The sequence below is a fragment of the Oncorhynchus keta genome, chromosome 22 (assembly GCF_023373465.1).
Source record: "Oncorhynchus keta strain PuntledgeMale-10-30-2019 chromosome 22, Oket_V2, whole genome shotgun sequence".
NCBI lineage: Eukaryota > Metazoa > Chordata > Actinopteri > Salmoniformes > Salmonidae > Oncorhynchus > Oncorhynchus keta.
Genome location: NC_068442.1, coordinates 36,434,955 through 36,456,233, shown reverse-complemented (window position 1 = coordinate 36,456,233; position 21,279 = coordinate 36,434,955). Strand labels below are relative to the sequence as shown.

Here is a 21,279-nt window from a genome sequence, read left to right as displayed (position 1 = left end):
AAATGCTAATATTATGCAGTGGTAATGCTGACTGATATTTTTGTTTATTGCAGAAATGCATCGCTATGTGCATGGATCGATATATGGATGCATGGAATACTGTGTCCCGTGCCTACAATTCCAGACTACAGAGGGAAAGGGCTCGTATATGAACATGATCCTACTCTGTCAGCCACACCTTAGCAAAGCCCAAACATATCGCAGGGAAGGTGTTAACGGTAGTGGCTGAGGCTGGCACGATGCCACACCAACTTCTGTGACAACACCTCACATACAGGTTTGGTTTGCCGACCTTGTGAACAGCAGCCATACTTGTGGACATTCTCCTTTCACTAAAGGATAGTTTAACAAATGGATATCTTCTATAATGTTTATTTTTATTACAAGACTCATTAATTCATTTTCCTGAAAAAAATATTTTCTGCAATTATGTCACTTTTCAATCACTCTCTAAACTAGTCTACTCTCTGTAACCGTCCCCTTAAATTCAGTGCCAGGTACCCATTCTTCAGTTTGTCACAGGCTATGGCTGTGTTTGTGTGGGTGAAACAGTTCCCTGAAGAGGTTAGGTAAGGTTTATTTTACCACCACTTTCATCTGTAAACCTAGTTTCTCTCATGGGGAAGAATTGAGGAACAAGTTTTTGTTTTCATAACTGTGAACCTGGCCAAGCCAAAGAATCCTATATCAGAATACGTGTTGAGAACAAAACAGTATTGTCAAGACTTTCGTTCCAGTTGTCACTCTATCTGCCCACCACAGTAGTGGGTCTGTTTTAACAAGGTCTGCTGTGGTGCAGACTTTGTGTTGAACCCAGCTGGCTTTGTGTGCTTGGTTTGTCAGATTTCTGGGAACAGCTCCACTTCATTCAGCCCTTTGACTTGTGTAGAGAAGTAAAATGAAATGGCCTGTGAATGCTGAACGGTGGGTGCTGCTCAGAGGACTGAGGTGTTTGTGATTGACTGGAATGGCCTTTTTCCACTTGTCAGAAATTAATAAATACAGATTAAATTTGGTCAAATTGCTGTTTTTGTCCTTTGAAAATGAATAAATGTTCTGTTGCTTGAGGAACCAGAGTGGCTATCATTTTTCATGTAGTGCCTGAACAGCTTCTCGAAGTTATGTAGATTTAGCCACGTAAAGATGCTTTCATGCAAGACTTCCTGACAAGAATCTGCTATAGCTGTACACATAATTGTCACACATTTTAGTTTTGGTTGGTCTATTGAACATCAAAATGGTGATTGGCTAAATAAGACAAATGACAGTTGGGTAAATGCCAATAAAATGAAATGTATTTTTGGACCCACAAAGACTAAAATAAATACACTTCCCCATTTAATAATGTATGTTGTAGTAAAATGTCCATGGACCAGTTATCCACATTTATTGTCCAAGATTAAACTTTCAGCTGGACTCTCCAGGCAGTTTACTGGTGGCATATCTTCATTTACCAGTAACACACACATGCCAGTGCTGGCTGCAATGTAGAAAACCCATTTTGTGTCCTCAAGTATTATATGATGTCTCTGTCAGTCTCAATTCCTTCTCTCTTCCATAGCCTCAGAAGTGCAGATAGTTGGATATCCATTCCCTGATGGCAGTGACCCGCATATAGACTCCTGGGAAAGCAGTCCGTCCGCAGCCATGTCCCCAGCTAGTTACCCCGGCAACAAACCACTGGCCAGAGAATTCACGACATGTCAAGGGGCCACCAGAATCTCCCTGCGTTTCAGAAACGGAGACCTCGGTTGACAACTTTGTTAGAGAATTGAAAATACAAGGCAATAAGTACATCCCAAATGTGCATTGGTCCTGGGAAGATGGCTTTAGAGCATAAGAACAAAAACAATTCACCTGATTTAAACGTTTGTCACCATAAATGTACTTTTGAGAACTGACTGCGTGTGGCATTATTTTTGTTCTTTTGCTGAGTAGAGTGCTATTTGGCTAGCTAGACGCTGGATGCCTGAACCCAGGAATGCAAATCGGCTGACTTGGTTACATAAGCAGCTTAAGAGGAGACTGACTGCAGTTTTAATGAGAACAAATGTAAAGATAAGCATCACTTAAGTACAGCTGTGTCTTAGGATAAACAACCACTTGAAATAGTACAGAAACATTTTAACTTGAGTTTAAATGTTTTAAAAGACTTCAGTTGCATCTAACATGGAGATAGTGTGCACTGCACTTCATGTCATTTGAGCTCTTACCAGGCATGTGTCTTTGCCCCCCTCCATGTAGCCGGCACACATCATGCTTGGGGTGAGGCTGTTGCCGTAAGCCTGCTGGCAGTCTGACTGCTCAATGATGTTCACATCAGCTTTCTGGAGCAGGTTGGTCAGAGAACCTGTGGGTGAAACAAATGTTAACATGAGTCACATTGTCAAAGAATGACATTTCAAGATGTATACACACATCACTTATTTGAACATATGAAACATTTTATCACAACAGAATGTCTTGATATCTGATATTACTCTCACCTCCCTCCCTCATGGAGCCCCAGCCAGTAATGTAGCACTCAGTGTTCTTCAGAAAGCTGTGTACAGGAGAGGGGAGGCAAACCAACTGGATTGTGTAGGATCTGGGTGCTGGGACAGCCATCTCCAGCAGGGCCACATCATAATCCATGTTGGTGCTGTTGAAGCCCGGGTGCAGTACGATCCTCTGGATGGGGATAACCAGAGCTCCCACCCCGGACCTCAGCACTGAACCCAGACTCACTGACCAGGCGACAGGGTTGGAGTTACTACGGTGATGGGATGAGGACAATGAGCTGATGATTTAACTGGCCGTTTCGGCAGGGAATAGATTTTGGAGTATGTGTAGAAGTGAATGTTCTATATACAGTTATTCATGAGGGGCACTGGAGACAGACAGACATGCACACCTTTACCCTATTCTTAAAAATGTAAGGATATGTTATGGGGAATCTTATGTCCCTCCCTGTGTAAGTAAACAATTTATGAATGATTCCTCATGAAACCCAGACAAAAAAAAATCCATGATTTTGAGGATTATCATGAAATGTAATCCATAGAATAGTACTTTAGAGGAATGATTGTTGACTCATATTTGACATTTGTATCTAAAACATAATTGAGAAATCATTTATTAAAGTTGATATATTTATGACATTTTAGCCTTACTCATGTCTTACCCAGACTCATTAGTGTTTCATCTGTTGGTGCTACAAAGCAAACATTGGTGTCATGTGCTTGCTCTGTAATATGAGTCGTATTTTGATTTCAATAACTTTTTTAAACATTAATTTATGAATATTGAAAAATATAAAGCTGAATATTGAAAAGACAATATATTTAGCAATTTTTTATATTGTTAAAAGTAATAACTCTTCGGCAGAGTCAATCAACTAGATTCAGACGCTTTTTTTCCTTGAGCGGATGGTCGGTCGGGGGCCGGAAACATAATTACAAATAATTTGTAGACTGCAAATTGACTGCAAGAATCCCAAACCGATATAATATTTGGCTAAAACAATCATTTCAAACCTTGCTTACATTTGTATACGATCACGTCTCTCTGTTATGCGTAGGAATACTTGGGAACAGATTTCCAAAATTAAAATAAATTATGTCCAACAATGAAAAAATATAAAATGTCTTGTTTTTGCTTAGAAAACTAGGGGGGGCAAATTCAGTCCATGGGCTGCCAGTTGGGGAACCCTGCTCTACGGGCATTTCAAAATTTCAAAAGTTGGATCCCTGCTACTTTTAGAGTTATGATTGAATTTGTAAGTGTTACCAAAAGAGTGAATGTGCAAATGGTTTCAAAATGGTCACCCTCTGCTGGTGATTTGCTGGATATGCAATGGATAAAGTAAAAGAAAGTGCTGTGATTGGATACATTGCCGACTGCCAATTTCTCTATATACTAAAATAGGCCATAACTTTAAAACTAGCAGAGATCCCGCTCTGGAACTTTGATATACTTGTAGAGTATATTATGTTCAACAATGTATAGAAACATTTATGTTTATATTTGTCAATATTCATAAATGAATGGAAAGAAAAAACAGTTTTGGAAATCTAAATACGACTCATATTACAGAGCAAGTGGTAAAGCTTCAAACCAATGTTTGCTTTGTAGCATCTATAGATTAAACATTAATTAGGAAGTCTTAAAGGAGGCCTGGGTAAGGCCAAAATGTCATAAATATGCCAACTTTGATAAATAATTTCTATATTATGCTTTTAGATACAAATGTCAAATATATGTCAACAAATTTTCCTCCAAAGGACTAATCCTTGGATTACATTTCATGAAAATCCCCCAAATCATGGTCTTTTTTTGTCTGTGTTTCATGAGGAATCACTCTTTTACAGTATGTGACATTGTGAATGGTCTACAATATATGTTAGGCCCTGACAGAGAGTGATGTATTCTGTACCCTTTGAAGCAGTGGGCAGCAGTCAGGAGCCACTTAGAGTGTATGAGAGTGGCTCCACAGCGGTGTAAGCGTTGATACTGTAGGCTGCCAATCCATGGCCACTCCCCCCTCCGTGCTGTCAAGCCACCCACAATCCTCTGGGAGCCCACTGCCGGACGCATGCCACAGTCTAAGGAGAGAGAGAGTACAGGATGGTAACTTAGAACTTTAAAAGTCGTCAATGTTTTGAAGAGGGATTGGAAAATTGGGTCCATCTACATCTGCTACATACAGTGCCTTCAGAGAGTATACCCTTGACTTATTCCACATTTTGTCTTTACAGCCTGAATTCAAAATTGAATAAAACAACATTTTCTCACCCATCTACACACAATACCCCATAAAGACAAAGTGAAAACATGTTTTTTGACATTTTTGCAAATTTATTGAAAATGAAATAGAGAAATATCTAATTTACATAAGTATTCACACCCCCGAGTCAATATATGTTAGAATCACCTTTGGCAGCAATTACAGCTGTAAGTCTAAGAGCTTTGCACACCTGGATTGTACAATATTTGCACATTATTCTTCAAACAATTCAGTTAACTGCCTGTTCAGGGGCGGCAGCGTAGCCTAGTGGTTAGCGCGTTGGACTAGTAACCGGAAGGTTCCGAGTTCAAACCCCCGAGCTGACAAGGTACAAATCTGTTGTTCTGCCCCTGAACAGGCAGTTAACCCACTGTTCCCAGGCCGTCATTGAAAATAAGAATATGTTCTTAACTGACTTGCCTGGTTAAATAAAGGTAAAAAAAATAAAAAGCTCTGTCAAGTTGGTTGTTGATTATTGCTAGACAGCCATTTTCAAGTCTTGACATAGATTTTTCAAGCTGATTTAAGTCAGAACTGTAACTAGGCCAGCATTGTCGATTTGGTAAGCAACTCCAGTGTATATTTGTCCTTGTGTTTTAGGTTATTGTCCTGCTGAAAGGTGCATTTGTCTCCCAGTGTCTGTTGGAAAGCAGACAGACAGGTTTTCCTCTAGGATTTTGCCTGTGCTTAGCTCTATTCCATTTATTTTTATCCTAAAAAAACTCCCTAGTCCTTGCCGATGACAAGCATACCCATAACATGATGAAGCCAACAATATGCTTGAAAATATGAAGAGTGGTACTCAATGATGTGTTGTGTTGGATTTGCCTCGAGCATAACGCTTTGTATTCAGGACATGAAGTTAATTTATTTGCCACATTTTCTACAGTTTCACTTTAGTGCGTTATTTACATTTTAGTCATTTAGCAGATGCTCTTATCCAGAGTGACTTACAGTTAGTGCATTCTTCTTAAGATTGCTAGGTGAGACAACCACATATCAGACATAGAAAGTACAACATTTTAACTCAAAAGTAGCTACAGTATCAGCAAAGTCAGAGCTAAGGAAGGTGTCTGGTGAGGCGGGGATGCTGTGGGATTATTTAAGATACTCTTTGAAGCGGTAGGTTTTTCGGATGATGGTCAGGAACGCTGGTGTCTTAGCTTCAGGGGAAAGCTGTAGGAGTGGGAGGGCCAAGAGACCAGAGGTGGCAGATAGAGTGCTCAGGTTGGAGTGTAGGGTACAAGTGCCTGTATTAGGACCTGCACCGCTTCCTGTGTGTGGTAGGGTCATACTCCATGGATGTTGTAGAACATGAACCTGTAGGGGCGAGTCACTGCTTTGATGTTTGGAGAGAATGACAGGGTGTTGTCTAGGTTCACGTCAAGGTTCTTTGCACTCTGGGAGGAGGACACTGGGGAGTTGTCAACCGTGCTGGAGATGTCTTTGAGTGGGCAGGCCTCCCCCGAGAGGAAGAGCAGCTCCAATTCATCCCAAAAGTGTTCGATGGAGTTGAGGTCAGGGTTCTGTGCAGGCCAGTCAAGCTCTTCCACACCGATCTCGACAAACCATTTCTGTATAGACCTCACTTTGTGCACAGAGGCATTGTCATGCTGAAACAGGTAAGGGCCTCCCCAAACTGTTTCCACAAAGTTGGAAGCACAGAATCGTCTAGAATATCATTATATGCTGTAGCGTTAAAATTTCCCTTCAATGAAACGAAGTGGCCTAGGCCGAACCATGAAAAACAGCCCCAGATTATTATTCCTCCTCCACCAAACTTTACAGTTGGCACTATTCATTCGGGCAGGTAGCGTTCTCCTGGCATCCGCCAAACCCAGATTCGTCCATCGGACTGCCAGATAGTGAAGTGTGATTCATCACTCCAGAGTGTTTCCACTGCTCCAGAGTCCAATTGCGGCGTGAATTACACCACTCCAGCCAGTGCTTGGCATTGCGCATGGTGAACTTAGGCTTGTGTGCAGCTGCTCAGCCATGATAACCCATTTCAAGAAGCTCCCGACAAACATTTACTGGGCTGAGGCTGCTTCCAGAGGCAGTTTGGAACTCGGTAGTGAGTGTTGCAAGCGAGGAGAGACAATTATTACGCAATACGCGCTTCAACACTTGGTGGCCCCATTTTGTGAGATTGTGTGTCTTACCACTTCACGGCTGAGCCGTTGTTGCTCTTAGATGTTGCCACTTCAAAATAACAGCACTTATAGTTGACCAGGGCAGCTTTAGCAGGGCAGTCCACATAGTTTTGTATATATAGTGTATTAAGTTACACCGCGACCACCATGGCATTTCTCTTAAAAAATGATTTCACTGTGACCTGCTGCTGACTGTCAGGCAGTGAGGCAAGCTGTTGCTGAGTGAGTGAGTGGTGGGAAGGGCTGGAGGGGTGTGTGTGTTGAGAGAGCACCGCAGCAGGCAGCTTAGTCCACTATTGGCTGAGCCACTTGAGTGAGAGGAGCAAGAGCAGCACTCGCGCATGTCATGACAACTTTTTACTAGTGTTAGGCAGGCTATGCACACTGAACAAAAATATAAACATGTAAAGTGCTGGTTCCATGTTTCATGAGCTGAAATAAAAGATGTTTCATCCGCATAAAAAGTGTATTTCTCTCAAATTATGTGCACATATATTTGTTTACATCCTTGTTAGTGAGCATTTCTCCTTTGCCAAGATAATCCATCTACCTGACAGGTGTGGCATATCAAGAAGCTGATTAAACAGCATGATCATTACACAGGTGCACCTTGTGCTAGGGACAATAAAAGACCACTTTAAAATGTGCAGCTTTGTCAGAACAACACAATGCCACAGATGTCTCAAGTTTTGAGGGAGTGTGCAATTGGCATGCTGACTGCAGGAATGTCCACCAGAACTGTTGCGAGAAAATGTAATGTTAATTTCTCTACCATAAGCCGACTCCAACATAGTTTTAGAGAATTTGGTAGTACATCCAGCCGGGTTCACAACCGCAGACCACGTGTATAACCATGGAGAGTTACCTCAAGTCGCAAAGAAAACCAGAGCTGTCTCCACTGTTCCAGACAGTGATACTTAGATACCAAAAATGATTTTTTGGTGTTGAAATGGTTCTGGAACAGTGGAGACAGCTCTGGTTTTCTTTGCGACTTGAGGTAACTCTCCATGGTTCTATATCAATAGTTGTTTTGTAGTACAAAAAATGTTGGAAACATTACCTTGCTTGACATTGCTATAGGTCCTGTAACTGTTTCTTACATCCAATATGTTTTGTGGACTTCACCGGACAGATGCTGCTCTCCGGTTTTGTAATGAAATAAATGTATGGTTGAATTTATTCTGCCACTGGGTCTTCATATTGTCTCGGCCTTAGGCCTATATGTCACGTTGTCAAGGCATATAAACTAACAGGTTATAGAGAAAACAATGTAGTTATCATAACACATAGGTTGTAATATGAAATGTTTCTCTCGATTGGCTTCCCTGGTGATTTTACCCATGCACCGCTACTGTGGACTATGCCTATTGAAATTACAATTCAATCTCTCAAATGGGCCATTTATAACGGTTTGTAGTCTTAACGTCTGGCACATAATAATGGCACAATTGCTATAAAATAGCCCAACATTCAGTTTTTAAGTGTTTCTTGCTCAGATAATTTGAGATCCTGTGTCCAACTTTTATCACTCAAACTCTCCTGTCAGATTTATCTATAGATATGCACATCCGCAAAGGGGATTTATTTAACATTTTAAACCGGGTTAGAGCCCTGATTGCTGACTGGCTGAAAGCCGTGGTATATCGGACCATATACCTTGGGTATGACAAAAAAATATTTGTTTTATTATGTTGGTAGCCAGTATATAATAACAATAAGACACCCCGGGGGTTTGTGGTATATGGCCAATATACCACGGCTAATGGCTGTATCCAGGCATTCCGCATTACGTCATGCTTAAGAACAGCCCTCAGCCATGGTATATTGGCCATAAACAGTACCATACCCTCCTCATGCCTTATTGCTTAAACATAGCAGTCAAATTAGTTAAATCGACATCCATTGATGGAAAATGATCAGGCGAGTTTAATAGGGGCAAATTATCTTTTCTCTTGCGGCATATTTTATTATTTTATTACGTCATAGCTCGCAATAATAATTATTTTGATCAACCGAATTTTGCTTCTAACGTTGTTACAAGTTACATAGATATTCCTTCTTCTTGGCTCGATAACGTTATGGCAAACGGGTTTATTGTATAAATGTGGAAAGTTTTCAGGCCTTTTGGGCAGGTTTTGAGTGGTCATTGGGCCGGGAATTGTATCTAGACCTGGAAACCCTGCCTGGTTGGAGCAGCCTGCCAGGTAGGATGCAATCCAAGAGTGTGCAGAGCCTGAGACACCTAGCCCTGAGAGGGTGGAGAGGAGGATCTGATGGTCCATGGTGTCAAAGGCAGCGGTTAGATCTAGGAGGATGAGAAACAGAGGATAGACATTTAGCTTTGGCAGTGACACAGAGAAGAGCAGAAGCCTGACTGGTTAGGGTCAAGAAGATTGTTATGAGAGAGATAGCGAGAGAGTTGGTCAGAGACAGCACACTCAAGTGTTTTGGAAAGCAAATAAAGGGATACCGGTCTGTAGTTTTTGATGTCAGAGGAGTCAAGTGTTGGTATCTTGAAGAGGGTAGCGAGTCAGACTATTTTAAGTCAGAGGGGACGCAGCCGGTGGTCAGGGATGAGTTTATGAGGGAGGTCTCCAGAGATGGTCTAGAGAAGGGAGGAGAGGATGGGGTTGAGAGGGCAGGTTGTCGCGTGGCTGGACCTCACCAGTCGCAGGATTTCATCTGGAGAGAGAGGGGAGAAAGAGGTCAAGGCGTAGGGTAGTTCGGTGTGAGTGGGACCAGTGGCTGAGTGAATGAAAGTGGTTGACAAAGTCGTCCACAGAGAAGGAGGAGGGAGGGGAGGGCGTGGAATATTGAGGAGTTTCCTAGGGTTAGAGGCAGTAGCTTGACATATAGAGTGATAGAATGTGGCTTTAGCAGCAGATACAGAGGAAGAGAAGGTTGAGTGAGGGAGTGGAAGGATGATAGGTCCTCCAGAAGTTGAGTTTTCCTCCATTTTCACTGTTCTGTAAGCTCGCAATTAGTCACTCTGCCATGGAGCAGGAAGGGATGGCTGAGCCGGTCTGGAGGAAAGAGGGATAGTGCGGGTCATAGGATGCGGAAAGAGAGGAGAGTAGGGTTGAAGAGGCAGAATCAGGAGACAGGAGGGAAAAGGATTCAGCAGAATGGAGAGATGATAGGATAGAAGGGGGGAGAGTAGTGGAAGAGAGAGCGAAGATTGCGACTGCACATTACCATCTGGGTAGGGGCTGAGTGACTAGGATTGGAGGACAGGAAGACAGAAAAGGAAATAAAGTAGTGATCAGAGACCTGGGGGCGAACGGCATGAAGATGAGGTTTAGCATATTGCCTGCCTTGTGATTGGGAGGAGACTAGGAAAGAGTGAAGTCAAAAGAGGCAAGGGGAGTAAAGAGAGAGCTGGAAAGAAATGAATCGAAGACAGACATCAGAAGGTTGAAGTACTAAGAGCTCACCGCTCGCCAGGAAATGATCTTATCAAGGTGTCAAGCTCATTGAAGTAACCTCAAAGAGAACTTTCTAAGGGGACCTGGTGGGCGATAGATGACAACAATGTTAAGCTTTAGTGGACAAGTGACAGTGACAGCATTGAATTCAAATGAGGAGATGGACAGATGAGAGGCAGAAAAGAGAATATCTCCACTTAGGAGAAATTAGTAGCCCTGTGCCACCACCGCGACGACCAAATGCTCTCGGACTTTGAGAGAAAACGTTGTCAGATGAAGCCAGAGCAGCTGGAGTAACAGTGTTCTCTGGGGTGATCCATGTCTCATCGGGGCCAAAAAGTCAAGGGACTGAAGGGCAGCATAGGCTGAGATGAACTCAATGTTCTTGACCACAGATTGGCAGTTCCAAACGCTGCCAGAGACCAGGAATTCCACATGGGTTGTACGCGCCGAGTCCACTAAATTAGAAAGGTTGCAGCCAAGGGGTGGGGAGCGTCTGTAAAGCCTACAGGAAGAGAAGCGAACTGGGATAGAAAACACACACATAGTTGCCAAACATACAAAAGAGCAAAATTAGATCATTTGAAAATAACTAGGTAAGATACTCAAGTGAGAGATTGGTGTGGAGCCTTCCTTTCTTTCCTTCCTCAAATAACACTGCAGAACTCGGCTGAACTGTCTTTGATTCGGCAATGGTCTTAGTTTTGTGACGAGGCTGCCGCTGAAAAGACCACCGCTGAGAAAACAGGGGAGACTGAAGTACTAATATGAATTGCTAATTGCCTTGCAAAGGTGAAGAGCACACCTCCTGGTACTAATTGCTCATTGCTTAGGAGAGGAGAAACCGATGCTTCGGATGTCGAAGAGGTGGCTTTCCTGTCCCAATGTTCTGCCCTGGAGCTTAAGCTGCATCCTTGTGTCTTCTTCTCCTCCCGCCTCAATGCCACGGAGAGGAACTACAATGTGCTGAATCGGGAGCTTCTCGCTGTGAAGATGACATTGGAGCAATGGAAGCACAGGCTGGAAGGGGTGGAACATCCGTTCATTGTGTGGACCGACCACAAAAACCTGGAGTATCTCTGCACCGCCAAGCACCTCAACTCCAGGCAAGCGAGATGGGCCCTGCTGTTTACCCGGTTCAACATTTCCCTCTCTTACTGGCCCATGGTCCAAGAACATCAAGCCGGATTCCCTGTCTCGCCTCTATGGCCCCACAGTTACCGCCCCGGAGCCCGAGACCATCCTTCCCACCTCATGCCTGGTGACGGCACTCAGCTGGGGTATAGGGAAACAGATCCGGGAGGCGCAGTGGTCCTAGCCGAACCCTGGAGGGGGCCCAGAGATAACCGGATGTTTGTGCCTGACGCTGTCCGCCCTGCGGTCCTGGAGTGGGCCCATTCCTCCAAGCTTGCCTGCCACCCGGGCTCCCGTCAGACCCTGGCCTTCCTGTGACAATGCTTTTGGTGGCCTACTATGGTTCCTGATGAAGACTCCTCGGCAAGCTCCGGCTGGTCTTCTGCAACCACTGCCCGTCCCTCACCGTCCCTGGTCCCACATATCCCTGGATTTCGTCATGGGCCCCACCCTGTCTAAGGGCAACACTGCCATCCTGACTGTGGTCACCCGGGTTTCCCAAAGCCGCCCACTTCATTCATCCCCTCAAACTACCCTTGGCCAAGGAGACGGCCTAGCTCATGTTGCAGCATGTCTTCCTGATCAATGCACTGCCCGTGGACATGGTTTCCGACCGGGGGCCTCAGTTCTCATCCCGATTCTGGAAGGCGTTCTGCACCCTCATTGGGTCGTCGGCCAGCCTGTCCTCTGGGTTCCACCCCAGTCCAATGGTCAGTCGGAGTGAGCCAACCAGGACCTCAAGACTGCGCTGCCTGGTATCCGCCAACCCCACCACCTGGAGCTAGCAGCTTGTGTGGGTGGAATATGACCGCAACACCCTTCCTTGCTCTTCCACGAGGCTATCGCCATTTGAGTGTTCCCTGGAGTCTCAGTCCCGCTCTTCCCCAAGCAGGGAAGAGGTCGGCATACCTTCTGCTCAGATGTTTGTCCGCCGCTGTCGTCGTACCTGGAGGAGAGCCCGGTCGGCCCTCCTCAAGACCACCTCCAGGTATCGACGACAAGCGGACCGCCATCGGACCCTGGCTCCCCGGCATCGTCTCGGCAGAAGATATGGCTAAATCCAGGCTACCCACTTGGGATCTGCCCCACCGCGTGGAATTCTGCAAATTCTCCCCGGTTTATCGGCACGTTTCCCCATCTCTAAAATGATTAACTCCTCTGCTGTTCTTCTTCTGTTGCCCCGTACCCTTCGTATACAACCCACGTTTCATGTGTCCCGAGTTAAACCCATGTCACACAGCCCTTTGTCTCCCGTTTCCAGGCCCATCCCTCTCCCTCGTCTCATCAACGGCCAACCGGCATACACGGTGAGGTGTCTCCTGAAGGTTCGACCTCGGAGCAGGGGTTTCCAGTACCTGGTTGACAGGGAGGGTTATGGCTTTATCTGTTGACAGTTTGTTTTGTTTCGTCGCGCCTACCAGCAGTTTTCCCTCTGTTCCTGTCTCTTGATTGTTCCTGTTTTCTAGTTTTGACCTTTTCTGTCTGCCCTGAGCCTGCCTGCAGTCCTGTACCTTTGCCCCACCTATCTGGATTATTGACCCCTGCCTGCCCTTGAACTGTCTTTGCCTGCCCCTGTTGGATTATTAAACTGTTGTTAATTCAATGTTGTCTGCATCTGGGTCTTACGTTGAAACGTGATACTAAATAAGGAATGAAGCACACTGAGATAGCACCTGAGAAGCTGGTTATATACACTCAGAAAAGAGGTGACGCATGTTTGGAATATTTTTTTTCTATACAGCCTTACTACTTTTCACTCTGTCATTTAGGTTAGTATTGTTGAGTAACTACAATGTTGTTGATCCATCCTCAGTTTTCTCTTATCACAGCCATTGAACTTTGTAACTGTTTTAAAGTCACCATTGGCCTCACTGTGAAATCCAATAGGTGCCCTTTGCGAGGCTTTAGAAATCCTTTCAAATCTGTGTTTGAAATTCACTGCTCGACAGATAAGTGTGGGGTCATTCAAAATCATGTTAAACACTATTATTGCACATTTTTACTCCTAAACTAATATTTCATTCATTTGTAAACATTTCTTAAAACATAATTCCACTTTGACATTATCGGGTATTGTGTGTAGGTCAGTGCCCCAAAGTTTAAATTTAATCCATTTTAAATTGAGGCTGTAACACAACAAAACGTGGAAAAAGTCAAAGGGTGTGAATAGTTTCTGAAGGTATTGACAGTTGTACAGTTTGGGAGACAGGCCAGCGATAAACTCACCACAGTTCTTCTCATCAGCCTCGTTAGAGCAGTCAATGACACCATCACACTCAGGGTTCATTTTGCTGACACACTCCCCAGCCCTGCACTTGAAGTTCTCACTACAATTCACACCTGCCAAAAAAACACAATGATTAGTTACAGTGCATTCGGAAAGTACTCAGACCCCTTCGCTTTTTCCACATTTTGTTACGTTACAGCCTTGTTTTAAAAATCTCATCAATCTACACACAATACCCCATTATGACAAAGTGAAAACTGGGTTTTAGATATTTTTGCACATTTATTAAAATTAAAAAAACATACCTTATTTACATAAGTATTCAGAAACCTTTGCTATGAGACTCAAAATTGAGCTCAGGTGCATCCTGTTTCCATTGATCATCCTTGAAATAAATAAATAATAAATAAATGTTTCTACAACTTAATTGGAGTCCACCTGTGGTAAATTCAAATGATTTGGACATGATTTGGAAAGGCACACATCTGTCTATATAAGGTCCCAGAGTTGACAGTGCACGTCAGAGCAAAAACCAAGCCATGAGGTCGAAGGACTTGTTCGTAGAGTTCCAAGACAGTATTGTGTCTAGGCACAGATCTGGGGAAGGGTACCAAAACATTTCTGTAGCATTGATGGTCCCCAATAACACAGTACCTCCATCATTCTTAAATGGAAGAAGTTTGGAACCACCAAGACAACCACCAAGGAACCACCAAGAGCAAATGGGAGAGAAGGGTCTTGGTCAGGAAGGTGACCAAGAACCCGATGGTCATCTGACAGCGCTCCAGGGTTCCTCTGTAGACATGGGAGAATCTTCCAGAAGGACAACCATCTCTGCAGCACTCCACCAATCAGGCCTTCATGGTAGAATGGCCAGACGGAAACCACTTCTCAGTAAAAGGCGCATGACAGCCCGCTTGGTTTGCCAAAAGGCACCCAAAGGACTCTCAGATCATGAGAAACAAGATTTTCTGGTCTGATGAAACCGAGATTGAACTCTTGTCCTGAATGCCAAGCGTCACATCTGGAGGAAATCTGGCACCATCCCTACGGTGAAGCATGGTAATGGCAGCATCATACTGTGGGGATGTTTTCAGCAGAAGGAACTGGGAGACTAGTCAGGATCAAGGGAATGATGAACGGAGCAAAGTACTGAGAGATGATTGATGAAAACTTGCTCCAGAGCGCTCAGGACCTCTGACTGGGACGAAGGTTCACCTACCAACAGGATAACCTCCCTAAGCACACAGCAAGGACAACGCAGGATTGGCTTCGGGACAAGTCTCTGAATGTCCTTGAGTGGCCCAGCCAGAGCTCAGACTTGAACCCGTTCGAACATCTCTGGAGAGACCTGATAATAGCTGTGCAGCGACGCTCCCCATCCAACCTGACAAAGCTTGAGAGGATCTGCAGAGAAGAATGGGAGAAACTCCCCACACTCCCCAAGTGTGCCAAGCTTATAGCGTCATACCCAAGTAGACTCAAGGATGTAATCGCTGCCAAAGGTGCCTGAACAAAATACTGTTTAAAGGGTCTGAATACTTATGTAAATTCGATATTTCAATTGTTGTTGTTTTTTAGCAAAAATGTCTAAACTTTTTTTGCTTTGTCATTATGGGGTATTGTGTGAAAATTGATGAGGGGGAACAGAACAATTTAAATCATTTCAGAATAAGTTCATAACTTTATAAAATGTTTTAAAAGTCAAGGGGTCAACTACCTAAAATGTCTCTATAACCTTGCTTCCAAAATTACCATGCAGGAGTGGGGCTGCTACCATTGTCTTGGAAATAGGACTGACTGTTGGTGTCGTAACTGGCACCATTGGCGGGGTGTGGGCAGGGTAGTGGACCATGCCAGGGTTGGTATGGCTGAGGATCCAGTTGCGTAGCCTGGTGACGCGGGAATAGACCCCTGGCCTGTTGATCTGAGCACAGCCCACGCCCCAGCTCACCACCCCAGCGAGGAAGAACCGCCCTGGGGCCTCCTCACACACCAATGGCCCTCCAGAGTCACCCTGATAGTGATTTAATATAAAATCAGGGAATTTAATAAGCATGTCAACATGCCATAATCCCAGCCCACTATTTGTAGGACAGCCCTAAGAGTCAATGTGTTATTTGAACTCTAAGTACACATTCCACACAACAATAATAGAAAAAAAGGACATGTATTTTGTATGTATTATAGTATTATAAACTGGGTGGGTCGAGCCCTGAATGCTAATTGGCTGAAAGCCAAGTATACCACGGGTATGTAAAAACAAATGTTTATACTGTTCTAATTACGTTAGTAACTAGTTTATAATAGTAATAAGGCACCTTGGGGGTTTGTGGTATATGGCCAATGTACCACGGCTAAGGGCTGTGTCCAGGCACTCCACGTTGCGTTGTGCATAACAACAGCCCTTAGCCATGGTGTATATATATTGGCCTTTTTACTTAAATAGAGCCACCCTGTAGGGGAACCAAAAATGTCAAAGTCTCCAAGCAGATAGCTTTTCAGACTCATCGCTCTCTCTTTCTCACCTGACAGGAGTCGACCTTCCCTTGTAGGAAGCCAGCACACATCATGTTGTCGGTCACAGAGCCTCTGTAAACGGACGACTTGTTGCAGACCTTTGAATCAATGATATTAACCACTGCCTTCTGTAGAGATGGTGGCGTATCAACTACACAGCACAACAGAGAGCAGGGTCAGTGACCACCACAATACAAAGGGTAACTTGCAAAGGTGTGACTTTAGTTATGCTGTGGTTGTAAAAACAAATTCAAAGTTAACTCACAGGAATGCTGGTTGAGAGCCCCCCAGCCTGACACCACACAGTTCCGGCCTGGGCTGAAGACATGGGAGGAGGAGGGCAGACAGACAGGCTGAATGTAGGGGCTGAAGGTGAGGGGGGTCTCTAGCTCCAGCATGGTCACATCGTTGTCAGTGGTCATAGGGTTGTAGTCTGGGGACACAAACACAGACTTGATGTTCACAGAGATGGCTTCTGACTCTTCTCCACTCACCAGGCTGGCTCCTACCAGGGCTGTCCATTCTTTTGGGTCATTGTCCCTGTAGGGAGTTGGAAAAGAGAGGTCAATTCACTCAATTTCAAACTGACCCAATCACTCCTCACTTCTCAACGTTGATAGCCTATGTGTGGCAAGTCTATTGACAGGTGCAAGGGGTTGTCACTAGTTACCACAGTCACAAAGAAACCCCACATATTTCTACAATGTCTCTTCTTAAAATTAGATTTTGAACATAGCCTTAAACCTAACCTTAACCACACTGCTAACTTTATGCCCTACCCTAACCTTAAATTAAGACCATATTTTTACGCTAAATCAAATTTTGACTTTGTGGCTGTTTTATCTAGTGGAAACCGGTGCATGGTGTAGTAACCTACTTCTCGAAGCAGTGAGCAGCAGTGACAAGCCAATGGCTGTTGATGATGGAGGCTCCACAGTTGTGTCTGCCATGCAGCCTCAGACTGACCTGCCAGGGCAGCTCCCCAGGACGGGCATCCACTCCACCCACTATTCTACTGCCCATGGCCGGGCGTGTCCCACAGGCTGGGGACAACAGCAGTCAGTTACTATATTGTGAAAATGGTATGTTTTAGTGTTTCTGTCTGTCCTGACTATCGGTCTGTCAGTCATAGGTTAAAGAGCACCTACAGCAGTACGCTTCATCAGAGCCGTCGACACAGTCTGGGATGAAATCACACTCGGCATTGATCTTGGTGACACACTCCCCATTGTCACAGGTAAAAGTGTTGTCAGGACAGCTGGCTGAGGAGAGACAGTATCATATGGTCAGACGGAAAACCCTGACTTTTCTAGAGCAATCAATATCAGAGTAGAATAGAAACACTCACCCATATCGTCTCCAATGTTATAGAATGACTTCCCACTGGCCCCTGGGGAGTGAACACGAAAATAAAAGACTGGATGAGGAAGAAAGCATGACATAATATGTAACTATACACTTAAATGATAGTTGTGAACTATGCATTATCTATACCCCCTCTTTTTAAACATCTCTTGATCTGTTTTGGTCAAAACATTGTAACTACAATCAGGATATATGTTAGTCAGGGTGTTTGAGTGTGAGTGGGATTTTCTGTCATGCATCATAACTATCGGACAAAAAAAGATGACATAGTACCCAGTAAAACAATAGTGTTGATCTCTCCAAACTCAGGCACTTTTATGGACTTCCCATGAAACAGGGCGTTCAGTCCTACCCTCAAAAGGTCCTGAATAAAGTTATCAGAGTACTGCTGGACCTTGGACACGCTGAAGACCAGTCGATATGTGGCCATCACATTGCCATTGATGTTACTGGAATAAATGGAAACATCAAAGTAAACAAATATAAAAGGTTCCAAAACACTTGTTTACTATTATTTCATATAAGTATGTGCGTTCCTCTGTAGCTCAGTTGGTAGAGCATAGCGCTTACAACGCCAGGATAGTAGGCTTGATTCCCGGGACTGCCCATACGTAAAATGTATGCATGCACGTAAGTTTCTTTCGATAAAAGCATCTGCTAAATGGTATATGTTATTATTCAGTGTAACATTCATTATCTTTGGACTTACCCATAGGTAACAATATTACAGTCGATATAGTGATGTGCTATTGATGAGGCAATGAAAATATTCTTGATCTGCAAGTGGATTGAAAGATTTGAACTATTTATTAATAAAATCATTGAAATGTGAACGTGTGACATGAAATCAGGCCCCAGGATCTCAGTGCAGTCAGCTCTTACCTTAGTCTTTAGAGTAGAAGTGAGCACTATAGAGAATGCAGAGCTTTCATCTTGCAGGTCAGGACCATACTTGAGACCCTTCAACTCTACCGTCTCCATGAAGTAATGCTCCTCTTCCACCAAGTATGCTGTTGATGTCAGAGAGGATCAAACACCTGTATGCAATTGATTATTACTACTCAAATAGCCGATACATTATCTGTAATAGGCATTATGTAAGTTACATGACTCACCAACCAACAAGCCCACAAAGACGCTGATGAATAAGACTAGGATAAAAGCCAGGGTTATGTTCCTACAGCAGACAGAGTTGGGGGGAGTAGGAGTGGGCTCCCCTGGGGGCCACTCATGATCCTTCTTTAACTCCATGTTGGCTTCAAAGCAACCTTACCTCATACAGAGCATTCCAGTATCTGCACATAGAATGGAATACTCAGTCAGTCAAAGATTGGGAAATGCATTGTAAGCTTTCCTTTTTTTGGCACACCTTGTAATAGTAGCTTGTACACCTTAAATTTAACCCTGTAATAGTAGCCTACTCTACGTAAAGCATATCAAACCCCATTTAACAGAAAGTTATAAAGAATAATGGCAAGATGGGCATGAAATTTAAGGGCAATTTTCTTTTCACCTTTATTTAACCAGGTAGGCCAGTTGAGAACAAGTTCTCAATTACAACTGCAACCTGGCCAAGATAAAGCAAAGCAGTGGGACAAAAAACAACACAGAGTTACACATAGGATAAACAAAAGTACAGTCAATAACAGAATAGAAAAATCTATATACAGTGTGTGCAAATGGAGTAAGGAGGTAAGGCAATAAATAGGCCATAGTGGCGAAGTAATTACAATTTAGCAAATTAACTCTGAAGTTATAGATGATGATGTGCAAGTAGAAATACTGGTGTGCAAAAGAGCAAAAAAGTAAATAAAAACAATATGGGGATGAGGTAGGTAGTTGGGTGGGCTTTTTACAGATGGACTATGTACAGCTGCAGCGATCGGTAAGCAGCTCAGATAGCTGATGCTTAAAGTTAGTGAGGGAGATATGTCTCCAACTTCAGCGATTTTTGCAATTCGTTCCAGTCATTGGCAGCAGAGAACTGAAAGGAAAGGCGGCCAAAGGAGGGGTTGGCTTTGGGGGTGTTGCTATGGTGACCAGTGAGTTGAGATAAGGCGGAGCTTTAGCTAGCAAAGATTTAGGGTAATGGGATATACTGTAGGGCTGGCTACTGGTCGAACTTCTTTATCCCGCAATGATATTACAACTTGTGGTGATATTTAGTTACATGAGATATCTATTTTTGACCAGATTATATTTACATTGCATAACTCTGTTAATTAAGGTTATCATAATGATGGGTGCGGCTCTCATGGGGAGAAAGGGCTGGTCTCCCATCCAATGTTATTCCATTAGTTGAAATACACCACCCTGGAGCAATGGAACTAAATATTCCATTAACTAGGCCATTGAAAGTTTTAAACCAGGTTTCCATCCATCCTTTGTATGCGAGTAAAGTACACAGTAAAATAAAATAAATGTAATGACAGGCCTGATGACAACAGAACATGTTTCGGTAAAGGTTACAAATGTCCACAAAACCAAAAACGCTAGACAAGGTGGGATCTTTTTGTGTCGGTAAAATGAATTATGCTAGAAATTTCGGCGGAACCATTTATACACAAATATTGATATAATAACCATAATATTGAAGATAACATGTAGTTAAATGCTGGCTGGCTGGTTGACTGCCATTTGACAAATACAAATACAAATATTCTCGCTGTTATCCATAATCTCATCATGTCTAGCCTACTACATGCATTGTATCTGCAGGCCTGCACACTCCAATACCAGAGTAAGCACATTTGCTATTAAACTCAACGGTTTTTGTGACAAAACTATCGGTAAAGTTGAAAATGCGATAGAAACACATTGCACTTTAGGTTTTTATTGGGTACATGAAAATGTTAACAAAAAAGTAAATGTTGTGTGTACTAAATCACCTACTAATGCAAAGAAAGCTAGCAATTTACTTTTAAAAAAAAACTTTATTTAACTAGGCAAGTCAGTAAAGAACAAATTCTTATTTTCAATGACGGACTAGGAACTGTGGGTTAACTGCCTGTTCGGGGGCAGAACGACAACCTTCCGGTTACTCGTCCAACGCTCTAACCACAATCAATATCACTAGACATTGGTATTATTAATAAAAGTGGAGGTGAAATAAAACTATACATATTTAGTAGGCTATACTTAGGTGTTTATGATTTATTTATTTATTTGATGGCTTCAATTTGTCCGATTTCGAAATGTACGCTCATCCGTCTAAAGCGCATCGGAGTAATGGCTCGCCCTAAGGAATGGATAGGACAAATAAAAGGCATGAGAAATAGGAGAACTAGTCTGTTGTTTGAAGTCCATGTAAGAAAAACAAATGCTATGAGTCTACACGCCACCAATGACATTGTGAGATGAGCAGACTAAACTAGTTGAATGTAATTTTACAAACCCTAAGCGCCACTTTTACCCATAAAGTTATGTCGAGCAATTCGACACGACAGGTGCTAGCACTCATTAGTAACTGCTTACAGTAAAAAGTCAAACGATTTAAAGTATGCCAACTCACCTGTCTCGTCTCCAATGTCCGACACTGACGATCACAGTATCCTTTTCAGAGGATGAATCGGGACAGACAAAATATCCATGGAGACTAAATACATCGGAAACAGGTCCAGTATTTGTTCAACCTGCCAGTGGGCGTGAAGGCGCTAGAATCACCTTGTGTTCATGTACTTCCCTTCACAA

The 21,279-nt window shown here is 43.4% G+C and overlaps 2 protein-coding genes and 1 long non-coding RNA gene across 4 annotated transcripts in view; 2 read left to right on the top strand and 1 right to left on the bottom strand.

The window, feature by feature from the left end:
- timm13 (translocase of inner mitochondrial membrane 13 homolog (yeast)) overlaps nt 1–1,071 on the top strand; it is a 1,909-nt gene extending 838 nt beyond the window's left edge. Inside the window, exon 3 of the mRNA XM_035761238.2 lies at nt 54–1,071. Coding sequence (XP_035617131.1) covers nt 54–152 — 99 coding nt within the window. The 3' untranslated portion in view covers nt 153–1,071. The remainder of the gene's footprint in view (nt 1–53) is intronic.
- Nucleotides 1–1,901, top strand: part of LOC118374756 (uncharacterized) — an 11,709-nt gene extending 9,808 nt beyond the window's left edge. The window contains exon 2 of the long non-coding RNA XR_004823663.2: nt 1,562–1,901. This is a non-coding gene — a long non-coding RNA (uncharacterized LOC118374756). The remainder of the gene's footprint in view (nt 1–1,561) is intronic.
- Nucleotides 1,274–21,279, bottom strand: tmprss9 (transmembrane serine protease 9). 2 transcript variants are annotated; one of them, XM_035761237.2, is made up of 17 exons: nt 21,101–21,275; nt 19,103–19,156; nt 18,705–18,884; nt 18,472–18,599; nt 18,299–18,366; nt 17,863–18,038; nt 17,573–17,614; nt 17,373–17,486; nt 17,102–17,267; nt 16,490–16,764; nt 16,233–16,375; nt 15,460–15,721; nt 13,704–13,817; nt 4,415–4,583; nt 2,487–2,752; nt 2,214–2,350; nt 1,274–1,725 (listed from the first exon to the last, which is right to left on the bottom strand). In XM_035761237.2, the coding sequence occupies exons 3-17, from the start codon at nt 18,838–18,840 to the stop codon at nt 1,564–1,566; spliced, it is 2,358 nt and encodes a 785-aa protein (XP_035617130.1). In that variant the 5' UTR covers nt 18,841–18,884; nt 19,103–19,156; nt 21,101–21,275; the 3' UTR covers nt 1,274–1,563. The 2 variants fall into 2 exon arrangements, with proteins under 2 accessions (XP_035617130.1, XP_052331079.1); XM_052475119.1 differs by lacking the exons at nt 1,274–1,725; nt 2,214–2,350 and having other exon boundaries at nt 2,491–2,726; nt 21,101–21,279.